At 46.1% G+C, this 25,682-nt stretch overlaps 1 protein-coding gene across 2 annotated transcripts in view; it reads right to left on the minus strand.

The window, feature by feature from the left end:
- The window catches only part of LOC310663699 (NAD(P) transhydrogenase, mitochondrial-like), a 78,281-nt gene that overhangs the window by 20,457 nt on the left and 32,142 nt on the right, over positions 1 to 25,682 (minus strand). For both annotated transcript variants that reach the window (XR_014504565.1, XM_083411921.1), the window contains exons 8-14: positions 19,458 to 19,591; positions 15,561 to 15,752; positions 14,653 to 14,806; positions 12,805 to 12,966; positions 10,300 to 10,410; positions 8,639 to 8,784; positions 3,244 to 3,439 (exon numbers count right to left, since the gene is read on the minus strand). Coding sequence is in view for 1 of the 2 variants with exons in the window: in XM_083411921.1 (XP_083268047.1) it covers positions 3,244 to 3,439; positions 8,639 to 8,784; positions 10,300 to 10,410; positions 12,805 to 12,966; positions 14,653 to 14,806; positions 15,561 to 15,752; positions 19,458 to 19,591 (1,095 nt within the window). In the remaining variant the exon portion in view is untranslated. The remainder of the gene's footprint in view (positions 1 to 3,243; positions 3,440 to 8,638; positions 8,785 to 10,299; positions 10,411 to 12,804; positions 12,967 to 14,652; positions 14,807 to 15,560; positions 15,753 to 19,457; positions 19,592 to 25,682) is intronic.

Consider the following 25,682-nt stretch of genomic DNA (forward strand, 5'->3'; position numbering starts at 1 on the left):
AGAAACCAGAGCTCAAGGAAATGCCATTTACCTTCCCACCACAGTGGTACCTATTTATCTACTTGCACTGGCATGTTTTCGGATCTACTAGGTTGGCAGGAGCTGGGACAGAGCGACGGGAGCTCACTCCGCCGCGGGGATTCGAACTGCTGACCTTCCGATTGGCAAGCCCAAGAGGCTCAGTGGTTTAGACCACAGTGCCACCCGCATCCCTGACAAAAGGTGGGCCTGGGCAGACAGAGGTTGCTATGATGATGGGGTATGCGCTTGAGATGACAGGAAAAGAGTCTTTAGAGCAAAGTGTGTTGAGAAGGAGGAGGGAACAAAGGGGGTATCTATCTTGGCAGGATGGCTGAAGACTGGCTGGGAGAGAGGCCTTGCACTCCAGTGCTGCACAAGTCACTCTTGAAATGACCATGCTGTAAGATCTGGACTCCCTCGATGCAGACTGAAGGTGTAATCATGTGAATAAATAATGTTTCTTAAAGCTATGACAGTCTCTGCTGCATCTTCAATTCTCCAAAGGAACACCAACCCTGGGTAAGCACCCGCAACCCCCTGAAATCTTGCTACTGCACAGAGTGGGCATGGCAGTGAGTTCTGTATGCTCTATATGCTTCTTAAAGGTAAAGGTAAAGGGACCCCTGACCATTAGGTCCAGTCGTGACCGACTCTGTGGTTGCGGCGCTCATCTCGCTTTATTGGCCGAGGGAGCCAATAACAGCTTCCGGGTCATGTGGCCAGCATGACTAAGCCGCTTCTGGCGAACCAGAGCAGCGCAAGAAAACGCTGTTTACCTTCCCCCAGGAGCGGTATCTACTTGCACTTTGACGTACTTTTGAACTGCTAGGTTGGCAGAAGCAGAGACTGAGCAACGGGAGCTCACCCTGCCGCAGGGATTCGAACCACCGACCTTCTGATCGGCAAGTCCTAGGCTCTGTGGTTTAACACACAGTGCCACCCGCGTCTCTTATATGCTTCTTAGAGGACTCATAAAAACTGGACTGGGATGCTGCTCTGCCAATTTTTTAAGACTGAGATGGATTTCTAAACTATTATTAGCCAGCCTTTGAAAATGGCACAAGATATATCAATATTTGTTGGAAAGGGATTTCAGTCCTGGTAGAGAGCAAAACACAGAACAAAACTCCACCCAAAAAAATTCCAGAGGACATTTCCAAGAACTTGGGTTTTGTGGGTACAGAATAGGTTCTCATTATTTTGTCCTCCATTTATGTTCACTGAGGGATTATTCACACAACTATTTTTTAAAAAACAAACAAACAAACATGCAAGCTGATTTTACAATTTAGAATCGATATGCTTGGGGGATGCCTGGCCTTGTGGGGGCCAAACAGACTTTGGGGAAGTAGCATAACAAAAGTTCATAAACACCAGTATCACGAAAACTACTTTGTTTCATAGCAACTGGCTGCAAATTTGGCTCCAGAGGAAATGCCCCCTATGTTTAAAACATACATATCTTGCTTCTCTATTTTGTCATTTTCCCTTTTAGTCAAGACTGCCACCTTTTGGAGTTAAATATACCTCTTAAGTACCAAAAGATGCTTAACAATCCATTGACTGATGGATCACTGATGTCTTGGCAATGAGGTCTTCATATTACCTGCAGTAGCAATAGTTCAAATTCTCATAAAGGCATTGTCTTCCGGTACGGCTCCCTCAGCCAGTAAAGTGAGATGAGCACCAGAACCTCAGAGTTGTTCGCGACTGGACCTAACGGTCAGGGATCCCTTTACCCTTTACCTTTTACAGTATTCAGTGGAGCTTACTCCCAACTAGGTGAGTGATGCTGGAATTTCAGCCTTATACTGGGCATTGGTGATATAAAAATTTTGTAAGCTGCCCTGTGATGCTTGGATAAAGGGCAATAGAGAAATCCCTGGGATAAATAAGTAAACAAAGTCCCTGCACCTCCTGGGCAGCTGATGGTTGCAGGGTAAGGAATCACAGTCCCAAACTACAGTGGTGCCCTGCAAGACGAATGCCTCGCAAGACGGAAAACCCGCTAGACGAAAGGGTTTTCCGTTTTTCGATGCGCTTCGCAAAATGAATTTGCTATGGTCTTGCTTTGCAAGACGAAAATGTCTTGCGAGTTCCTGCGGGGTTTTTTTCCTCCCCCCCCCCCTTTTCCACAAGCCGCTAAGCTGCTTAACAGGTGATCCGCTAAGCCGCTTATCAGCTGATCCTCTAAGCCCGCTGAGCCGCTAATAGCGCTAATCCGCTAATGGGCTTGCTTCGCAAGACGAAAAAAACTGCAAGATGAAGAGACTTGCGGAACGGATTCTTTTCGTCCTGCGAGGCACCACTGTACTTGTTCCATACAGATGTGTGTTATTATGGCAGCCCAACAGCACTTTTAAACAGAATAATGGGTGTGTTCAGAAAGGTGCAGAGGAAAGACCACTAGGCAAGAGGTATGAAATTTGTGGGGCAGTGTCCAATACACCCTAATGGACCAGCATCTACTGCTTTGTACATAAATTCCAACGGCTGGTGCAAATATCTTTCTACTCCATCCATCCATCCATCCATGAATGATCCAAGAAGCACATAATTAAGGTCAGCTTGTTGGGGCTTGCAAATACCCTGAATTAAATGAAAACATGTCCTAGAACACTGTGCTGCAGTCTAAATCACTGAGCTTCTTGGGTTCTGCACTCCATAGTCGCCTTTGACCCCATCCAGGGGTCCTTTACCTTTTACCTTTACCTAGAAAACACAGCAACCAGTAAAACAATATTCCCTTGTATCTGCACATTGGATGGGAAGAACAGCAGTGGCCAGAAAGCTGTTCTTTGGTAGCTTCTTCACTGCAAATGACTTCTCATTGCAGGAGCCCTTCCAAGGAGCACCAAGTTCAATAGTTTAGTTCAGGGGTCAGCAAACCTTTTCAGCAGGGGACCGGTCCACTGTCCCTCAGACCTTGTGGGGGGCCGGACTATATTTTGGGGAAAAAATGAACAAATTCCTATGCCCCACAAATAACCCAGAGATGCATTTTTAATAAAAGCACACATTCTACTCATGTAAAAACACCAGGCAGGCCCCACAAATAACCCAGAGATGCATGTTAAATAAAGGATACATTCTACTCATGTAAAAACACACTGATTCCCTGACTGTCCGCGGGCCGGACTGAGAAGGCAATTGGGCCGCATCCGACCCCCGGGCCATAGGTTGCCTACCCATGGTTTAGTTAGTACAACGAACGGTACTCACCCATGGTTCCACCCATAGCCATGGCCATAGACATCTGGGCCAGCACTTCGGGGGATGGTTTCAGAGCACCGAACGTAGCTGCTATGCCGCCAGCAACCCCAATCATTCCTAGAGCATTGCCAAGTCTAGAGGTGCTCTGACTGGACAACCCGGCTAGCGCACCTACACAGCAAAGACCTGAGCCCAGATACATCATCTGAGGGAGACAAAAACAGAGATCACCCAAAGCAGTGAATGAAAGAAAGCCATGATAGTTCTTAAGTCTGGGTTTGACATCCCACTTGTCACAAAGCCTTCTGCACAGCAAGCTGTAAACAAGTATGTGACTTGTTTGGTGTGAGCAAAAGGAAAGGCAGCTGTAGTATGATTTTACTTTTTAACTAAAGGAGCAACAGGAATGAGGTTGGTACCTACCAGCTCCATCTGGTACGCAGGCTGAGACCCTACCTGCCTGCAGAGTGTCTTGCCAGAGTGGTGAGTGCTCTAGTTATCTCCTGCTTGGACTACAGTGGTACCTCGGGTTACATACGCTTCAGGTTACACATTCAGCTAACCCAGAAATAGTGCTTCAGGTTAAGAACTTTGCTTCAGGATAAGAACAGAAATTGGGCTCCGGCGATGTGGCAGCAGCAGGAGGCCCCATTAGCTAAAGTGGGGCTTCAGGTTAAGAACAGTTTCAGGTTAAGAACGGATCTCCAGAACGAATTAAGTACTTAACCTGAGGTACCACTGTACTGCAATGCGCTCTGCGTGGGGCTACCTTTGAAGGTGACCCGGAAACTGCAATTAATCCAGAATGCGACAGCCAGACAGGTGACTGGGAGTGGCCACCGAGACCATATGACACGGGTCCTGAAAGACCCACATTGGCTCCCAGTACATTTCCGAGCACAATTCAAAGTGTTGGTGCTGACCTTTAAAGCCCTAAATGGGCTTGGCGCAGTATACCTGAAGGAGCGTCTCCACCCCCATCGTTCAGCCCGGACACTGAGGTCCAGCTCTGAGGGCCTTCTAGCGGTTCCCACACTGTGAGAAGTGAGGTTACAGGGAACCAGGCAGAGGGCCTTCTTGGTAGTGATGCCCACCCTGTGGAATGCCCTTCCATCAGATGTCAAGGAAACAAACAACTCTCTGACTTTTAGAAGACACCTGAAGGCAGCCCTGTTTAGGGAAGTTTTTACTGTATGATGTTTTATTGTGTTTTTAATATACTGTTGGGAGCAGCCCAGAGTGGCTGGGGAAAGCCAGCCAGATAAGTGGGGTATAAATAATAAAATGAGAACAGGAGAACTTTGCTAGATCAGGCCTAAAGGCCACGTGGTCTACCATACTCTTCTCAAAGGGTCCAGTCTTTGGGAAGTTTGCAAGCAGGACCCCGGCGCAACAGCACTCTTGGGAGCCATTGTGGTGTAGTGGTTAAGAGTGGTAGTCTCGTAATCTGGTGAACCGGGTTCGCGTCTCCGCTCCTCCAGATGCAGCTGCTGGGTGACCTTGGGCCAGTCACACTTCTTTGAAGTCTCTCAGCCCCACTCACCTCACAGAGTGTTTGTTGTGGGGGAGGAAGGGAAAGGAGAATGTTAGCCGCTTTGAGACTCCTTAAAGGGAGTGAAAGGCGGGATATCAAATCCAAACTCCTCCTCCTCTTCTTCTTCTTCTTCTTCTTCTTCTTCTTCTTCTTCACTCTTGGCCTCTCACAATTCCCACCAACTGAAGACATTCTGCCTCTGAGTGTGATAGAACATAGCCATATCTTCCATGATCATTAATTCTAGTGGCTCTGAACTGAGTAGGACTGGCACTGAATACAAACCTTAGCTCTTATCACATTCTTCCAGAGGTGTATAACAAGGGAAGAATGGAGTAGCTCAGGTTTATTGGTATAACCATCCTTGCTAGATTTATTCAGTTTCTTCTATGCCAAGTTTTTCTTTTTTTTTAAAGTTTCAGCCATTGTTCTTATGTGTGGAAGAGTTACAGATCACTCGTTCAAACACATTTTAAAGATGCCAGCTTTGTGAGATCATTCCGTCAGATTTTCCTCTCACTTTGATTTTTTTAGTGTTTTGATACACCAAAATGCTTTGAAATCCCTGTATGACAATGCATTTATATAGAACATGTGGTGTTCTCCTTTTGTTTGAAAAGCATATGCTATTTCCCCCACTGCTAATCACAAATGTTCAATGTAATCTTTAGGGAAGGGGGAAAAATGTGTTACTAAATTTCCCCTTCCCCAACAATGGTCATTAAAGTCACACAGCAGAACCCAATTAGAATAATCTGGTCATTCCACCCTTATTTAACCAAGGCTAACACAGACTTCTTTTATTCTGTCTGCATTTCCAGAAATATGAAAGATGCTTTTTGTGTCATCGTAAAAACAGATGACTCATAGTGTACACCGTATGCCCTTCTTCTCTCTAAAAGGAAAAGTTTAAATAAATAACTGATGTATACTTTTAAAAAAAGTTATAATGTATTTATGCTTATGTTTTCAAATGTGTTGTAAGTTGCTTTGAGACCTTTGAGTAACAAGCATCTAAGAAGTCTAATAATAATAATAATAACTATAAACTGTGATTTTTGCAATGCAGTGGGTTGACCCTTTTCAATTCTACAGTTCTATGATTCTACAATAGGAATAACGTAAATGTTTTATCTTTTGGTATATATTGATTAAGATGTTGATTTTAAATTTCTGATCAAACTATACAAACTGTATGAAATAGACAGGCCAAAATACAAAACATGACACCTCTCATATCTTTATACTGCCCAATTTTAACTTACTTTTGTAACCAACTGTACTTTTAGTTTAATAATCTGTTGAATAGAAATGTTCATTAATTTAATGCAGTTAAAATCTGCTCTTATTCTATTCTCTCCAATTTGGTTAATTTTGCAGATTTAACTTAATCTTGCAGATTGAGTTTAAGTCCAGCATTTTGACTCCCAGTCTCTTCCTGTTGGTAAATTCCTCTGTTTTCCAATGCCAGGCCACCAGTACCTTTGCTGCTATCATTAAATAATATATTAACTGTTTTTCCTTTTTATGAGAAGAGTACATGGACCATGTGGTCTTTTGGCCTGTTCTAGCAAAGTTCTCCTGTTCTCATTTTTCTGGAAATAATAATAATAATAATAATAATAATAATAATAATAATAATAATAATAATAATATATTATTATTATTATTATTATTTGTACCCCACCTATCTGGCTGGGTTTCCCCAGCCACTCTGGACAGCTCTCAACAGAATATTAAAAACACGATAAAACTTCAAACATTAAAAACTTCCTTATACAGGGCTGCCTTCAGGTGTCTTCTAAAAGCTGGATAGTTCTTTATCTCCTTGACATCTGACATTCAAATAGGATCAAACAGTATTTCTATTTCTATTCCCTTGATCTTTCCTAGTATTTGTTTTCAAAACATCTTTAAATCTGCTACAGATTCTGCACTGACCTCTTTAGAGGAAGAGCAGGATACATATGAAGTGAGATAATCCATAAGATATACAGTGGTACCTCAGGTTAAGAATTCCGGAGGTCCGTTCTTAACCTGAAACTGTTCTTAACCTGAAGCACCACTTTAGCTAATGGGGCCTCCTGCTGCCGCTGTGCTGCTGCCGTGCGATTTCTGTTCTCATCCTGAAGCAAAGTTCTTTACCAGAGGTATTATTTCTGGGTTAGTGGAGTCTGTAACCTGAAGCGTCTGTAACCTGAGGTACCACTGTATATTAATTTGGCAGTAGAATATTAGTGTAAAGTGTAGATGCAATTATGAACATTTCTCCCCAGTATTTGTTGCACGGTACGATGCACTTCTAGAAGGGGCTGCCAATTCGCTGCTCTGAATCTTGAAAATAATTTGTCAACATCTGTTCTAGTCTACAATTAAGCTTTGGCTCAGTAGACACTTCTGGAGATTGAATAAAAGAACAGACCTTTTATTGAACAGCTCTGTTTTGTCTTTTATTTGATGGAAAGAACAATGGGCCACCCCACATAATCTAAGCAACAGATATGAAAGTGTATAGGTATTTTCTTAAGCAATATCAAATAATGGATTCCCCCTATACAGCTGTTGGTTAAAAAAGCCAATGTTTTATACCTGTTGTGTGACCAATGTTGCAGAGCATTTGTCAGTGTTCTTTTCAAATATGATTTTGTTCACCTGCTTTGTTTTGAACGTAAGGCAGTCCAAAAAATAAAACATATCACCCCCTTTGCCCACATTCTTGTTTAAAGTAAATGAAAATGCAGGCTGAAAACTGACACCATGTTTCTTTTTTTTCTGTTCTTGTTCCTCTGGGAAATGGCAAACTCCATTGTAAAGAAAAGGAAGAGGGAAAACTAGGCAGAGGGCCTTCTCGGTGGTGGCGCCCGCCCTATGGAACACCCTCCTATCAGATGTCAAGGAAATAAACAACTATCTGACTTTTAGAAGACATCTGAAGGCAGCCCTGGTTTGGGAAGTTTTTAATTTTTGATGTTTTATCATGTTTTTAATATTCTTTTGGGAGCTCCCCATCTGGCTGGGTATCCCCAGCCACTCTGGTTGGGCTCAAAACAGAATATTAAAAATAGAATCAAACATTAAAATATTCCCTAAACAGGGCTGCCTTCAGGTGTCTTCTAAAAGTCAGATAGTTGTTTATTTCCTTGACATCTGATGGGAGGGTGTTCCACAGGGTGGGTGCCGCTACTGAGAAGGCCCTCTGCCTGGTTCCCTGTAACCTCACTTCTCGCAGGGAGGGAACCGCCAGAAGGCCCTGGGAGCTGGACCTCAGTGTCCAGGCTGAACAATGTGGGTGGAGATGCTGCTTCAGGTATAATAATAATATTATAATAATTTATTATTTCTATCCTGCCCATCTGGCTGGGTTTCCCATCTAAATTGGGCTGAGGCCATTTAGAACTTTAAAGGTCAGCACCAACACTTTGAATTGTGCTCGGAAACGTACTGGGAGCCAATGTAGGCCTTTCAGGACCGGTGTTATATGTTGTTGTTGTTGTTGTTGTTGTTGTTGTTGTTGTTGTTGTTACTATTACTAATAATGCCACCCTGAGCCCCTTAGAGGTAAGACATCGTAGATTTCATCACTGTCAAAACCAGAAAACATCTGTTTGAAAAAATGACTGTAGTGAATGATTTGTGTGTGAAGATTTCCCCTTTGATTTCAATGCATTTATTACTTTAATTTTAGTTACATTTTTTGATGACGTTAGGGTATATTTATGTTGCTAGAATATGTAGTGCCTGCGCCTCATCCCCTTAATCTAGATCTGGCTTTGCTGAAGAGTAGCTCATAAGCACTGATTTTGCTTGCTTACCATCTCTGCTAAGACAATCTATGCAAATGGATGGTAAAAATTAGAAATGATTTCTGACCTGCTCAATGCTGTGTCCACTGAGAAGAGATGCACCATATCCTCCAACAAACACCCCTCCAGGGAGGAGATAAAGATAATTATATTCTGGTGGATCTGTTGGTCGTTTAAACATATCCAGCATTCGTTGGGTAATTAAGAAGCCACCTGTTGGGGAAAAAAGGAACATGGATTTTTAGAATGAAAACGAAGAAACAGTCAGAGGCCAATATTTCATTTTTCTCTGTTTCTCAATTTTCCAGGCTTAAATTCAATTCACTACATTTCCACAACCATTTTCATTTTTTAAAAAAAAGCTCTCATGAAAATTCATTAGCATCTTAGTGTAAATTTCTCCTAATACACATACGTTTGTATGCAACTTTATCTTATATACTCACTTTTGCAAAGCAGTTTTTCACAATATAATGCATTATTGTATGAAATTTTCATTAATGTATGCATTTGGGTGCACACTTTACCCCAGTGTACACATTTTTCTACATCTTACTTGGCTGAAGAACCACATTGCAAAATTCAGGGAAGGGCAAATTTTGAGGCTGAGTTTCAGTTCTGATAGTTTCAGAAAGTGGGTAGCTTCATGTTGAAATAGAAACTGGATTTCTCCTCCATCCCTAGCTGTGATAAAGTTACCCAGATTAAGGACTAAGACTCCATCAAATTTTAAGTCATTCAACTTATTATTATTACATTTTTCCTGCCAAGGAGGGGGGGGGCAGGTGCTTGTGGGATCCTCTGCCTCAGGTGCCAAAATAACTGAGTATTCTGCAGCTTTTTGTGTGGGTAATTTTTTTCTGCTTTGCTTCAGGCAGAAAAAAAAATTGGGGCAGTCCTGAGAGCTGTTAAATAAGTAGGTAGAGCTCTTCTGCCAACTGCACTGAGGGTGGAAGGTGATTCTGCTTATTATGCCTCATTGGCAGCCAATGTCCTTTCAGCCAGTGAAGCACAACCTACAGAGCAGGCCTCTCAATGGCCAATTTAAAGAGCAGGAGCTGGCGGGAACTCCAGCCAGCTACCCAGGGAGCCAGGGGAATCCCCCAAAGTGCATTCCAGCTGCCCGGGGATGGTGACTGAGTTATCTCCTGCTTGGACTACTGCCATGTGCTCTACATTGGGCTACCTTTGAAGGTGACCCGGAAACTACAACTGATCCAGAAGGCGGCAGCTAGACGGGTGACTGGGAGTGGCCACCGAGACCACAAAACACCGGTCCTGGAAGACCTACATTGGCTCCCAGCATATTTCCGAGCAAAATTCAAAGTGTTGGTGCTGACCTTTAAAGCCCTATATGGCCTTGGCCCAGTATACCTGAAGGAGCGTTTCCACCCACATCGTTCAGCCCGGACACTGAGCTCCAGCGTCGAAGGCCTTCTGCCAGTTCCCTCCCTGCGAGAAGTGAAGTTACAGGGAACCAGGCAGAGGGCCTTCTCAGTAGTGGCACCCACCCTGTGGAACGCCCTCCCACCAGATGTCAAGGAAATAAACAACTATCTGACTTTTAGAAGACACCTGAAGGCAGCCCTGGTTAGGGAAGCTTTTTAATATTTGATGTTTTTAATATTCTGTTTTGAGCCTCCCAGAGTGGCTGGAGAAACCCAGCCAGATGGGCGGGGTATAAATAAATAAAAAATAAAAATACTATTCACATTAGTAAATTTGTACCTGCGATATTGACAGATGAAACAAACGCAGCCAGTAAAGCTAATGTCTGTGGTACACTGGAAGGAAAATATGAGCCCCCCATCAGCACCAAACCGCCAACAGCAGTAAGTCCTAAAGGAAAAACAGAACAGGTTTAGACTTTATAACATAACTAAGGAATGTGTAATTAGTAAACTTTTTTTCAAAATCTTTGAATTATACAGCAGATGTTTCCTGTTGTGGTTGAATATGGTGATTATTCAAAATGTCAACATCATTCTGCTCCTCTTCTGAGCAAGCAGACTAAAAAGAAAACCACCTCAAGGGCCGGGACAGAAGCCTCTACTGACTGTGCAAGGACGTCAGAGTTTGTCAAGCTACAAAAATTGCTAAATCCATACTGCCCATTGTTAATTATCAGGAATTGCTCATCAAGGGCTGGCTTCTTACAGAGAAATAAAACGGCAAAGATTGTAAAGTTACTATCCCAAAGTAGGATCAGTTTCAACAGCACCTGCACTGGCTTCCAGGCCAAGTTCAGATTCTGGACCATAAGGAGATTGCTATGTCAAAGTAAAAAGACAAGTCTAATATCAAATGGCAGCATTTTTCCATGACCTCTTGCCATAAATCTGCAGGTGAGGGATGACATATTTGAATACTTGACCACAGATGTGAAAAAAACTTTCTGCTAGAAAACTAGCTGGAAGAATGGTTCACACAAATCTTTCTGATGTGCTAGATTTCTCTGTGAAGGGAGTCTTCTTCATTAGGAAAAGGGCATTCAAACCTTTCACTCTGCAGACTGAAATAACACAGTCCAGGGAAAACTAGCTGGCTATATAAAACTGTCCCTCAGCAATGTCAAAGAACCCTGTGGTTGGTATGGATGGATGGATTGTATTTCTAACTCGACCTTTACCAACTGGACCCAGGTTGGAATACAGCAATAAAACAACAAACCTGTAAAACAAAAACTGTGTCAAAACATCATAAAACATGATTAAAATATACCCAATCAACTAGCAGCAAGCTGAGTTGCTTTTTACAGTTCTCATTCCTTTCCCAATGGCCTGAGCAAAGAGATGCATGATGACAAATGTCAGCAATGTCAGTGCTAGGCGCATTTCCAAGGTGTGGAGGGTCATTCCAGAGATGGGGTGCTACTGCAGAGAAGGCCTTGTCACACTCATGAGTAGGGCCTCAGTTGCAGATCTTTAGGCAGAATGGGAGAAAGAACGGTCTTTGGTATGTGCTGCTATGCGGAACAAGCAGGAACTGTTTTCAAAGAGCATTTAGAGCATGTGTACTTCAGCTGATGGACATTGCTGGTTTTCCACAGAAATATTAAGCCACACTTGGATTGGCCACTTGGATTGACGTAATGCATGGACAGTCAAGTCCTATAGCTTCTGATGAAATCCAACATTACAGTGTTCTCAGATGATGATAATAATGATAATAATAATAATAATAATAATAATAATAATAATAATAATAATACATTATTTATACCCCACCCATCTGATTGGGTTTCCCCAAATGATGGCTGCATTTGATAACTTCAGCCAATGAGCCGTCTATGGGCAAAAAAAATGAGAGGCACAAATACAAGATGGGTGACACCTGGCTTGAGAGCAGTACATGTGAAAAGGATCTAGGAGTCTTGGTTGACCACAAACTTGACATGAGCCAATAGTATGACGCAGCAGCTAAAAAAGCTAATGCAATTCTGGGCTGCATCAATAGGAGTATAGCATCTAGATCAAGGGAAGTAATAGTGCCACTGTATTCTGCTCTGGTCAGACCTCACCTGGAGTACTGTGTCCAGTTCCGGGCACCACAGTTCAAGAAGGACACTGACAAACTGGAACGTGTCCAGAGGAGGGCAACCAAAATGGTCAAAGTCCTGGAAACGATGCCTTATGAGGAACAGCTAAGGGAGCTGGGCATGTTTAGCCTGGCGAAGAGGAGGTTAAGGGGTGATAGGATAGCCATGTTCAAATATATAACAGGATGTCACATAGAGGAGGGAGAAAGGTTGTTTTCTGCTGCTCCAGAGAAGCGGACACGGAGCAATGGATCCAAACTACAAGAAAGAAGATTCCACCTAAACATTAGGAAGAACTTCCTGACAGTAAGAGCTGTTTGACAGTGGAATTTGCTGCCAAGGAGTGTGGTGGAGTCTCCTTCTTTGGAGGTCTTTAAGCAGAGGCTTGACAACCATATGTCAGGAGTGCTCTGATGGTGTTTCCTGCTTGGCAGGGGGTTGGACTCGATGGCCCTTGTGGTCTATTCCAACTCTATGATTCTATGATTCTATCTTTGCTATTGTATTAAGTACTGGTAATTTCCCAACAACGAGAGAAAATATGGAAGCCAATCCACCATGGCTGCCACTTATTTTGGGACGGCCATTCCTCAATTCTGAATAAGTGCATTCATTCTGAATTTTCTTATAAGTGAGCCTGCTCTATGGTGATCACCACACGAAACAAAGCAAAATGTACAAGAGTCAAGACTTACCAGAAATTGCATTAGTTACTGACATGAGGGGTGAGTGAAGAGCAGGCGTCACACCCCAAACAGTATGGTAGCCAACGATTCCAGCAAGCCCAAAGGTGGTCACCATTTGCGTAAAAGCAGCATTAGGAGAAATGAGGCCCAGCCCTAAAACCGTTGTTAGGCCTAAACAGAAAGGCATCAAATCAAAAATGCAATTTTCTTTCAAATGAACCCAGATCATCAGCCCACACCCATACTCATTGACATTTTGACCTTGACAACAATAAGAACAGGAGCAGCTTTCTGAGAGAGGGTTTTATAGGCATATCTTGCATTCTCTGCTTTTGCCAGAAAAGGGAGACCTGCCCTGGGATAGAGTTCAAGTTGCCTGTTCCAGAACACTCTGGCATCCAGGCACGGAAATGCCATATTCTGAGATGCTAAGTATTTTGTTTGAACGAATCATCAAATGATAGAGCACCCAGAAGAGCGAAATGAAAAAACAGCACTAATTTCTCCATTGACTTCTTTTCTCGCTTCGTAAGAGCATCTGAAAATGGTTAAAATATACAGCAGACCACACAGGCTCTTCAGCATTACCTGATGAGAGAAACTGTGTTGACCTTCTCTGTCTGTTTTATCCTTTGCTGATGGTGGAAACCTGACCTGGCCAACCAGCCAATTGTCTGTTTTCCAATTCTAAGTGAATAGTCTGGTTATTCAGGGCTTACACTGGGATTGCATAACTTACGACAAAATGGTAAAGCTTTTTGGGGCCTGTAACCACAGCAAGCTGCAGATCTGAATGCTGTCCATTAAAATAGTCCTTGCATGTCTCAGGAAGAAGGAAGAACTCATCTCCTTAACATATTACTTTTCTATGCTCATCAATGTGTGGGTTTTTTCCTCCCCATGGAGGAAACTGGAAAACGTACAGAGCTGCATATGCAGCCTGACAAATCCCAGTCCGAGGAAAACTTTAGTCCCCACACTGTCCCCATAAAAAGGTAAAGGGACCCCTGACCATTAGGTTCAGTCGTGACCGACTCTGGGGTTGCGGTGCTCATCTCGCTTTATTGGCCGAGGGAGCCGGCGTACAGCTTCCTGGTCATGTGGCCAGCAGGACTAAGCCGCTTCTGGCGAACCAGAGCAGCGCACGGAAACGCCGTTTACCTTCCCGCCAGAGTGGTACCTATTTATCTACTTGCACTTTGAGGTGCTTTCGAACTGCTAGGTTGGCAGGAGCAGGGACCGAGCAACGGGAGCTCACCCCATCGCGGGGATTCGAACTGCTGACCTTCTGATCGGCAAGTTCTAGGCTCTGTGGTTTAACCCGCAGCGTCACCTGCGTCCCTTCTATATATATGGCAGCAAAACTTCACACTGCTGCCCACCCCAGCTGCTTAGTAAGGTGCAACTTTTAGATAGGCACTACATGCGTAAGTTGCTATCAGGAGGACCAGACCAAGAAATATTGCTGCCTTGTTGTGGAGGGGGGACAGCAAATGGCACCCCACAGTCAAGGTACATACTACCCAATCCCCTCTTCCCCTCCCTGGCACTAAAACAACTAATGATAATAATAAATCAATGAATAATTTGCTGCCGCTGCATGCCAACCAAAGTCAGCTGCCTGAAGCTGGCTGCTACACTCGGCTTATTGGTGAGGCTGGCACACATTAAAATCACATAAAATCTGGGAAATTGCCCTCTGCTTTGGGCCTACAGGTGCAAATCCAGTGCAAATGTTATATCCAATTTCTGATGTTACAGATGTACCCACAGTTGGTAGAAAAGGCAGGTGCAAGGCTACTTTCCCCAACATGTGTAGGGAATGTGGCTTTGCAATTTTTTTAAAAGATGAAATACCTGTCGTATAAACTCCTGCTGACGTCATGGTCTTTCTAAATGGCGAGATGGAAGCTTGTTTTTCTGCTTCTAGCTCCAGGACGGTTTTTTGCTTAGCTGGGGCAGCAGGTGGTACAGTTTTGGGCAAAGGTGCAGGAAATATTTTTTTCCCTTCCTGTAGCAGGGAAAGACTCTCATTAGGATACAGTCATAAGATAACAGGTGGAATCTCTGTTGCACAGGTAAGGTAAAGGTAAAGGACCCCTGGACAGTTAAGTCCAATCAAAGGCGACTATGGGGTTGCAGCGCTCATCTCGCTTTCAGGCCAAGGGAGCTGGCGTTTGTCCACAGACTGCTTTCCGGGTCATGTGGCCAGCAGGACTAAACCACTTCTGGCGCAATGGGACACCGTGACGGAAGCCAGAGCGCACGGAAATGCCATTTACCCTCCCGCCACAGTGGTACCTATTTATCTACTTGCACTGGCATGCTTTCAAACTGCTAAGCTGGCAGGAGCTGGGACAGAGCAACGGGAGCTCCCTCCATTGCGGGGATTTGAACCACTAACCTTCCGATCAGCAAGCCCAAGAGGCTCAGTGGTTTTAGACCACAGCACCACCTGCGGCCCAAAGTGGTGCCCTACAGATGTTGTTGAACTACAACTCCCATCATCCTAGATCACTGGTGCTGCAGGCTGGGTCTGATGGGGGCTGTAGCCCAACCATATTGGCTGCTCTTGCAGGTGCAAAGCCAGACTCATGCCTCAAGCAAAGAATCAGCAGCGGCAACTCTTAAATTATCTTTATCTTGTGAATTTGGGTACTCCCCCTTTATTCCTTAAGAGTCTGGGTTTCACTGGGTTTCTGCATGCATTTGTTAAACTGTTAATTGAAGTATTTTGGGAAGGGGGAGGGTGGGGAGAATCTCACCTTCATTACCATAGTCCCTCTAATTACATGATCAATAGTCCCATAATCAAAATCATCCTTTGGCTCAAAGTAAAAGTATTCTTTGTCGGGAGAAATAGCTTTTAATAACTTCAAGATGTTGTTTGAATAAAGGCTACTGGCCTGAGTAGCCATGCGACTTGGCAGGTCTGTGTAACCAATATGTACCACGCCCTGGGGGAAACGAAATAAACAAACATTATTATTTTTCCTAAAGTGTTTCTCATGCATTGTCTCGAAACTTTCCTCATGCAGTTTGCCCAGACCTGGTGCACCTTTCAGAACCAACAGCAAATTTATTTATTTATCTACCACTTATATGCCCAAATGCCTTCTTGAATGGTTTAAATCAAACCTTGCACATGTCTGTGGATTTTCTGACACTTCATTTTACAAGTTAAGTGGTTTCTCCTTTTTAAAACGAACGGCTTGTGTTGATGCTTAGGGGAAGGGAAAGGCTTTACTTTTGACCGGGAGCCAATGACTGAACAAGCTGGGAGGCCATTCAGGGAATGAGCTATACAGTCATATGGTGCTTATTTCAAGAATGAAGAAGCAAAATGCATTTTAAAGGTTTGAAAACACCTCTTAGTTGCCCGATGCTATCATGGTTACAAGATGTACTTTGCAGATTAATTGCACTCCAATTAGTCCGGAGAAATTTGTAAGCAAATACATTTAGTGAGAAAATATCATAACTATCCCCTTGCCATTGTTTCAAAAAGAAAATAAATGAAAAAGAAAACCTGAACATTCTGATTCTAGGTTTTTTAAGGAGTGTGCAAGTTTTGACTTTAAGTGCAAAGTGAGTTCAGAGCCTTTTATTCACTAGCAAAACACCAGTTATGTTGGGTAGGGTACTGTGAAATAAATGCCCATACATTGTAGGCTGGGCTTGGTACACACTTGTGCTGCAAATCCCCCACCTGTGAAATATCTTGTTTGGTTTGAAAATGCGGATATTGATTGGTATCCTTTAGCCCTTTATGGTTCTGCCTGCCTGGTTTGGATTGGCAGCCAGACATGGAAGTAGGGAATGTATGCCTCTTAATTATGGGTCACTGTGAATGTGTGGTCCTCTGAAGAGTGTTGTAAACAAAAATTGCCCTTTTCCCTTATGGGGTATCCAAGAGCCCATATAGAGTCCTTACATAGGTTCCCTATTGGTAGGAGAAGATAACAGAGGCCAACCAGAGAATATTGAGAAGCAAAGCAGCTAGTAAGCTTGATCTTTATTGATCTGCTGCAGGATAGGAGGAGGAACCTAAAACAATGGCGCGCAAGGCCTTATAAAGACTTTTGAAATTGCCATCCTGTAGAAACATCATCCATCCATCCATCCATCACAGAAGGGGTGTAACCTAAGACCACCCCCCAGATACATCATACCTACATCACAGAAAAGGCGGTCTAAACAGAAATTTGAATGTTGTTTTTCTCCTGTCTGGCAGGTTACTTGATTGGATTGCCTGGGGAGCCAGGCCAGTCTTTTGTAATGATAAATACTTCGTTCCTGGGCCAGGTCACAGGCTCACACCCAATTCATATCTTGAATGTGCCCTTAAGGTAGGATTTGTGAGGAAAGAGACAATGACACTTTGACCTTGCAGAGAAAACATTTGCTCATTGTAGGAATCATAATGGTTCTAGGTCTGTCTTCCTGTGCTGATCTATGTAAGTGCTTGGTTGGTACGCTTATGAACATTACCATATATCTAAGACCTCTAAATTCCTATCACAAGAGGAATGCACTCTCATGGATAGGTTGTTTCCAATGCTAGTCCTACTCAGAGTAGACCTATTTAAATTAATGGACATGACTGACTCGGTCCTACTTCTTCAGTGGGTCTGCTCTGAGTGGGACTTAGTTGGATACAACACCACTTTTAAAAAAGAGAGTCCTCATTAAAATCCATCAGCATTTTAGTGCACATTTCTTTTAAAACACACATTTTATGCAATTTTGTCTAATATACACATTTCTGAAGGGGAATTTTCCTTACTCTGTAATATATTCTGCATGTTATTTTCATGCATTTTTATGCACAACTTATCCAAGCACGTGCATTTTTTTGTATACACTGTTTGACTGGAGAACCGCACTGAAAAAATAAGAAAAATGTGAATTTCAAAGGTTGGTTGTGTTTTAGTTTGCACACTGTTTTGAAAGGGGCAAATTAGGCAAGTTAACTTTTAAACTGAATCAAATTCCCCAACCCTCATCCCTAGACACACCACTGAAGCCTTTTGCTGCACTTAAGTCACTCATTCCATTCTTCACCATGGCAAATATTACAGGGCTTTGGAACCAACAACGGACTCTATGTTCCTCCCCTATAATGAAGCCCTAGTGACTCCTAGCGGCTCTACACAACACTGGTAAAAGCTTTCGGAAGAGGTAAGTAAGAAATCACTAGAAAACCACTGCCTTTCCTAGGATGGTGGAGACAATATATTTACTTTATTTACATGCACACAGTGGCGGACCTTCATGCTCCGGCACTGGGGGGTGGAGAGCAGGCAGGGGCAGGGCTGGTACACGTCATGGGGGTGGGGGCGCCGCTCAAAGGGGCATGGCACACATCCTGGGGGCGTGGTGTCCCGCCCAAAGAGGCATGGTGTGCGTCCTGTGGGGGCAGGGCGCCCAGCGTGGGTAGGGGAAGAGCCGCAATGGAACCCCAACGGGATCACGCTGTCGGGGGCGGTGTGCTTCCCCCCGCACCCCTCTTCCTCCCCCAGTGTGCGCACGCACGCACGCACACTTGCAAAAACAAAAACCCACCCCACCACTTCTCCACCCAGTTTTTGGAGACTCTACAGTATAAGAAAAGCCATTTAGCTTTACTCTAATAGACAATGGTATGGAAAGCATTTTTTTAAGAACAAAACAAGAGAGAAGATGCCCTTATAATACTCAAAATGCGATGGGATGGAAAGTGAAAGAAGAAAGTCATATGCCCCATAAACCCCAGCCAGCATGGTCATGTCTATCGTCTTCCGAAGCAACTACTCTATTCCGAACTTCAAAATGGAAAGTGTGATGCTGGTGGTCAACAAAAGAGGGTCAAAGACTCTCTCAAGGCAAATCTTTAAAAATGTAGTATAAACACTGACAAGTGGGAAACACTGGTCTGCGAGTGCTCCAATTGTAGAACAGCCTTTACCAAACCCTCACCATGATCAACTCCCACCTGGAAACCTATGTCCCCACCGTGGAAGGACATGTGGATCCAGAATTGGCCTCCACAGTCACTTACAGACTCACTGTTAAGTCTGTGTTCATGGAAGACAATCTTACTTGGCTACAAATGATCACCAAAAAAGAAGAGGTTCAAGGATAATGGAAGTTGGAGTCCAACAACATTGGAAGGAGCCCAAGTTCCCCACCCCATCATAAAATGCAAGCATGACTTAAGCAATGGGCAAGGTACATCAGTGGTACATCTCCTGATCTGCATGTCAAAGGTGCCAGGATGAATCCCTGTCACCTCCAGTTAAAAGGATCTCAGCTGCCTTCTGATCTTGGAGGCAGCTGGCAGTTGAAGGCACTGTACTGTGCTAGATGGATCAATACGACCAAAATAGTTTCAATGGGAAGGAGGGGAAAATTTTGCCCAGGGCCAACTTATTTCGTTGGAAGAGCAGTAGCACAATTCTAGTTTTCCCTAGCTATATTATTGAAGGAGCAGGAACCTTGAAAGTATCTAATATGGTCAAGAAGATCTGGTCTTAGCCTGTATCTGGATGTGGGGCCACCTGAGAACCCAAGGTACAATGCTGTGGAAACTTTGGAAGAAGGACAGGATCCACATGTAACAAACCAAGGCATTTCATTAATCAAGAGGGGGACAAAGTGTCCCAAACAGACCGTCTACAAACCTTGTGAATGTGAAGCTCTCCAGGTTGGGTGGTTTCCACATTGCCACCAGCCTCAGCTGCAAGATCGACAATCACGGAGCCATCCTTCATGGACTCCACCATATTCTTAGTAATCAGGGTAGGAGCTTTTTTCCCTGTTGCAATTTGCAAGAAAAGAAACGAAATATGAGAATTCTCATCAGTTTTAATATAGCGCGTAGCATTTTTTTAAAAGCCTGAGCAGGTGCCAACAAAAGCACATACAATAAAGCAATAATGGAATGGTTTGGTTTGATACCATTTCTGCCTGTTCCTGCATTTTATAGGGGTGGAGTTAGTGTGAAGATCAAGGGAGGGCTCTGTACATTTGCACTTGGTTCCCAGGTCACAACTCATATAACCCTCCTGTCTCGACCCTTAACAGTCTCACACATGCATGAAAAGAGGATTTACAGTGGTACCTTGGGTTAAGAACTTAATTCGTTCTGGAGGTCTGTTCTTAACCTGAAACTGTTCTTAACCTGAAGCACCACTTTAGCTAATGGGGCCTCCTGCTGCCGCCATGCCGTCGGAGCACGATTTCTGTTCTCTTCCTGAAGGAAAGTTCTTAACCTGAGGTAATATTTCTGGGTTAGTGGAGTCTGTAACCTGAAGCATATGTAACCTGAAGCGTATGTAACCTGAGGTACCACTGTATATGTAGTTCTTGTAGCCTGAGCTTTTCCTGGTCCCATAGACCAGAAACTGTAACCCATCTCCCTGAGTTGATAACTGTCCTTGCATGAGATACAATGGTTGTATCCAATGATGGCTTTGCCTGGAAAGTGCTTCTGCTCATCTAAGTTGGCTGTCAGTCCTGGAAGACCTGCTCCTGCTTTGCAGGCCTTTTCTTACCTGGCTTGGGAGGGCAGGGCCCTGATTGACTCCAGCTACAAAAGCTGAGGCTGCTGAAGAGGACAGAGGCTCCCCTGGTTATATTTTTGTGCAGAACCAGTTCACTGAACATGAGCATCCACAGCCCCTGCCATGAACCACCATCAGCAGGATTTGCAGCTACAGCGGCAGATATATTCTATGCTTATGAGAACATTTTATTCTCTTGCTAGCTATGCTGTTTCAAATGTGCCTTTTATACTTGACTTCAACTTAGTAATGCTTTCTTTTGAAATGTTTAAGATTTTCTTTGTTAGCTTTGCTCTGTTGAACATGCATTCTGCAGTTGACCTCCTCTGTAGTGTTGTTGGTTTTTTTTAAAAAAAATGTTTAGAATAATATTATAGTTTCCTGTTGTCAGGGGTTCAGGAGCAGAGTCACAGGAGAGGGAGGAAACGGAGAGCGAGGGGGAGGAGTCTGAAGGAAATGTCAGCGACGACAGTAGTCCGAGGTCTCTGAGTCTCTCCAGTGACTCGGAGGATTCACAGAAAGGGGCCCCCATGGTCAGGGCAAGGGGAGTGCCCAGGGGGACACCTCGAGAAGAAGGGGCCAGAGGGGACTCAGAGAGTAGCAGCTGGAAATCCGGACCAGCGTCCCCCCCAGAGTGCAGTAGGGGGGAGGAGTCCAAGGCATCGGGATCAGGGAGCGCGCAGGCAGAGGGAGAACGTGAGGCAGGAGTGACCACACCCTCGTCAGGGAGCGAGGAAACGGTCATCCGGAAAGTTAAACGCGCGCGCGCGCCAAGTTCAAATGTACAGGAGGGCGGCAAGGTGGGCAGCCCGGGTAGGGAGCCAGGTCCTAAAGCCCGCCGAAGAGAGGGGGAGGAGTCAGAGGGGTCAAGCTCTGCGTCAGAAGAGTCCAGGAGGAATGAGACCCCGGGGGGTAGTAAGACCCAGAGGAAGAGAGAGAGAAGGAAGAGGTGGAGTAAGATCAGAGTCTTAACCTGGTGCACAGGGGGCGGAGACCCAGACAGAGCTTCGCCGGTCTAAAGTCCAGACGTAGAGCTGGGACGCTGAGACTTGTAAATGGAGACTATTCTTCAATAAAGACTTTGATACTGTACTATCGGCTAGCGTTGGTCCTTGGTGAGCTGGGACCCGGAGCCAGCTCTGACAGTAAGCTCTGTCTCTTTTTTAAAGTTTTGGCACCAAGAACCTCGCCACGTGAGTCGACGCAGCGAGGGCAGAGGAGGGGTGCTTACAGAGCTCACAAAACTCAGGCAAGATGACGACGGAAGAGCAGATAAAAGCCCTGCAAGAAGCGGTGACACAACTCAGCACGGAGGTAATTGCATCCAGGAAGAGAGAGGAGGAAATGGTTACCTCCTGCCGGGATCTCCAGGTCAGGTTGGACGTGCTTTCTAAACAGGGGCAAACGGGATCCAAGGCAGAAGGCATTGGCTTGGGGAGAAGGGGAGGCAGCCTTGTATCGCATTTCGACGGGAGTTTGCAGCAGTACCCCAACTTCAGAGCAGACCTGCTGTTTGCGCTGGATCTACTTGACAAAGACTTTAGAGATGAGAGAGAGAAAGTGGGGTTTATCTTGTCCCATTTGCATGGGGAAGCCAAAACGTGGCTGAGGAATCTATGGAGGGACGATGATCCAGCGCTCCAAGATGCGAAGGCTTTTATTAAAGCAATGGACTCATGTTTTTTATCAAAGGTAGACGTCGATATTGCCAGGAGGGACATACATGGACTTAAACAAGGCAAAGCCAGCGTGAGGCAGTACCATACACGCTTTTTCGGATTGGTTCATGCCCTGGGGTGGGAAAAAGATTCTGCGCCAGTCAGAGACCTCTTTTGGGAGGGGTTGAATGCAGATGTAAAAGCAGAGATCGGAAGGGGGGAGAGACCAAGGAGCACCCAGCAAGTAGTCCAGAGGGCTCTGGAAATCGGGGTGCATCTGGAAGAACGTCCTTGGAACAGGGAAGAAGGGCGTTGGGGAAGGGCACCAGCCAGAGCACCTCCCTTCTTTCCCAGAGAAGCAGCGCGTGCGCACTCCACACCCTCGCAGGGAGGGGGAGAAGAGCCGATGGAGATCGGAGGTGCCAGGGCTCAGTCAGCTAACAGAGCCCTAACACCGGGAGCAGCCAAAACGAAGCCTCCTAGAGGGAACAGGAAGTGCTACATCTGCGACAGTGCTCAACACATGGCGAAAGAGTGTCCCCAGAGGCTCCACAAGCACACTGCAGCCTCGGCAACAGTCGCAGAAGCAGCTCAATTGAAAACGCAGCAACAGTTAAACGACGGAGTCTGGCTGGAGGAAGAGGCACTGGGGTCCAGCCAGACAAGTCAATGAAACAATCCCCAGCACTTTTGCAACCCACAGACCCCCTCCCACCCAAACCAGTGGTGCAGCTTACAGCGTCTCTCCAACTGCCCAATGGACGCACTCTGGAGGTGCCGATCACCATTGACTCCGGCAGTAACGCTGACTTTATAGGACTGGAATTCATTCAGCAGCACAATATACCACTGCTACCAGCCACACTGCCCCTGAACGTTGTCACGGTGGATGGCAGAGACTTGTTAGGGGGGCAGGTGGTGCAACAAACGCAACCAATGGTGATGCGGATTGGAAATCACCGAGAAGTCATCAGCTTTAATGTCACCCACCTGTCGGACACGCCTGTAGTCCTGGGCATGAGTTGGCTGCACAGGCACAGCCCAGCATTGGCGTGGTACCAGCGCCAACTGACCTTCGGCTCCTCCTATTGCGCGGAACATTGCATCCTTCCTAGCCCGGAAGAAGGAGGGGACGACCCGCAGCTACAATTAGGCACGCTGCAAGCAGTGCCGCGCAAGTACGCAGCGTTTTTGGAGGTTTTCTGCGAGAAGGAAGCGGACAAGCTGCCTCCCCACAGGCCCTATGACTGCAAGATTGACCTCCTGCCAGGAGCGACGCTGCCAGCCGGGAAACTGTATTCCATGTCTGAGGACGAGCTGCAGGAGCTCAAGGAGTTCATAGACCTCAACTTGAAGCGCGGTTTCATCCGGGAGTCGAAGGCAGCGGGGGGCAGTCCTGTATTCTTTGTGAAGAAAAGGGACACGCCCCAAAAGAGGCTTGTAGTTGATTTCAGACTCTTAAATGCCAAGACCAAGCCCACGGCCTTTCCCATGCCCAAGATAGATGACCTGCTGGCAACGGTGAGGAAAGGACGCGTTTTTACAAAATTGGATCTGCGAGGGGCGTACAACCTGATTCGCATACGGGAAGGAGACGAGTGGAAGACTGCCATGTTCACGCCCCTGGGCACATATGAATACAGAGTTATGCCCTTCGGTTTACAAAATGGCGCCCACTGTTTTCAAGCCTTCATGCATCACGTCCTGGCGGGTCTCCTCTACAAGACATGCGTCTGCTTCTTGGACGACATCCTGATATTCTCAGAATCTGAGGAGACCCACGAAGGTGACGTCAAGGAAGTTCTGCAGAGACTGCAGGAGCATCGGCTGTATGCCAAGCTGGAGAAGTGCCAGTTCGACAGGAAGGAGGTGGATTTCCTGGGCTACAAGCTGTCGGACAAGGGGCTTGCCATGGACAGCGCCAAGGTTCGCGCAGTGTTGGACTGGAAGAGCCCGCGCAATCGGAAGGAGGTCCAGCGGTTTGTGGGGTTCGCCAACTTTTACCGCAAGTTCATCAAGGGGTTCGCGATGCAGACGGCGGCCATTACCGACACGCTCAGCTCTAAGAAGAAGAAGTTCATCTGGACGGAGCAAGCGGAGCAGTCCTTTCAGAACCTTAAGCGTCTCTTCTCGTCCGAAGGGCAGCTACTGCATGTGAATCCCAGCAAACCGATGAGGGTTGAAACAGACGCCTCAGACAGAGCCGTGGGCGCCGTACTGTTGCAGGAGGACCCGCATGGGGACTGGAGACCGTGTGCCTTCTACTCCAGGAAGCTCAGCAAGTCGGAGCAGAACTACACCATCTGGGACAGGGAGTTGCTGGCCATTCATGCAGCATTCAAGGCGTGGCGGCACTTCCTCGTCGGGGCCAAACACACAGTGCAGGTTCGCACGGATCATAAGAACCTGGAGTACTGGCGCACGGCAAGGTTCCTGAACCAGCGGCACATCAGATGGGCGGAATTTTTCGCGGATTTCGACTTCAGGATAGAATACATCCCAGGCGACAACAACATCATGGCGGATGCACTGTCCAGAAAGCCGCAATACCTCGAAGAGGCGGCACCAGCAGCGGCCAAGCACATTTTCGCTCCGAAAGCGTGGGCGTGCGCTTCAGCAACCGTGGACTTGGAGGCGGTCCGTCGAGCACTGCAGGAGGACCCCTTCGCACAAGCCAAGATGGAGGAGGTGCACAAGGGCACGGTGAAGGACGACGAGTTCCAAGTACGAGACGGATTGCTCATCCGCAGAGGAGCACTCTATGTACCGGGAGACGACCTCCGGGCGAAAGTACTGCAGCAGTTACACGACGCACCCACCGCCGGGCACTTTGGCAAGGAGAAGACGGCAGAACTAGTTGCCAGAGATTTTTGGTGGCCCAAGATGCGGGGGGAAGTCGCGGAGTACGTCTCGAGGTGCGACACCTGCCAAAGGGCCAAGTCAGTGCACAAACCTCCGGCGGGACTGCTCGAACCGCTGCAGACCCCGAGCGAACAGTGGGAGAGGGTGGCCCTGGACTTTGTCACGGATTTACCCAGCTCAAGGGGTAAAACGGCAGTGCTAGTGGTGGTGGACATGTTCACTAAAATGGCCCACTTCATTCCGTGCGCGAAGGTGGCCACGGCAGAACAGACCGCCAAACTGTTCATAGACCACGTCTTCAGGGTACACGGACTGCCACGGTCTATCTTGTCCGACAGGGGGCGCCAGTTCATTTCGAGCTTCTGGCAGAAGCTGATGGGTTTCCTGAACGTCAAGATCAACCTAGCGTCGGCGAGACACCCGCAGACCAACGGACAAGCGGAGCGCGTCAACGCCATCATGCAGCAGTACCTGAGATGCTATGCAAATCAACAGCCGACGACATGGGTGGACTACCTGCTGCTCGCTGAGTTCGCTTACAACAACACGAAGCACGTGTCCACAGGGGTGACGCCGTTCTTCGCCAACAACGGGAGGCATCCCAGAACCTTCCCGGGATTAGAGAGACTGGGGGAGGGGGAGCCACAGGCAGCGGAAGTCTTGGCGGCGGAATTGCAGGAAGTCCACGAGCAGCTTAGGAGGCAGTTAGAGCTTGCAAAGCACGCATACAAACTGCAGGCTGACAAGCACAGGAGGGTTGGTGAAGACATACAGGTGGGAGACTGGGTGTGGTTAGCGGCCCACGCAGTGCCGACCAGATCCT

This window comes from Podarcis tiliguerta (genome assembly GCF_965153285.1).
Source record: "Podarcis tiliguerta genome assembly, chromosome: 14".
NCBI lineage: Eukaryota > Metazoa > Chordata > Lepidosauria > Squamata > Lacertidae > Podarcis > Podarcis tiliguerta.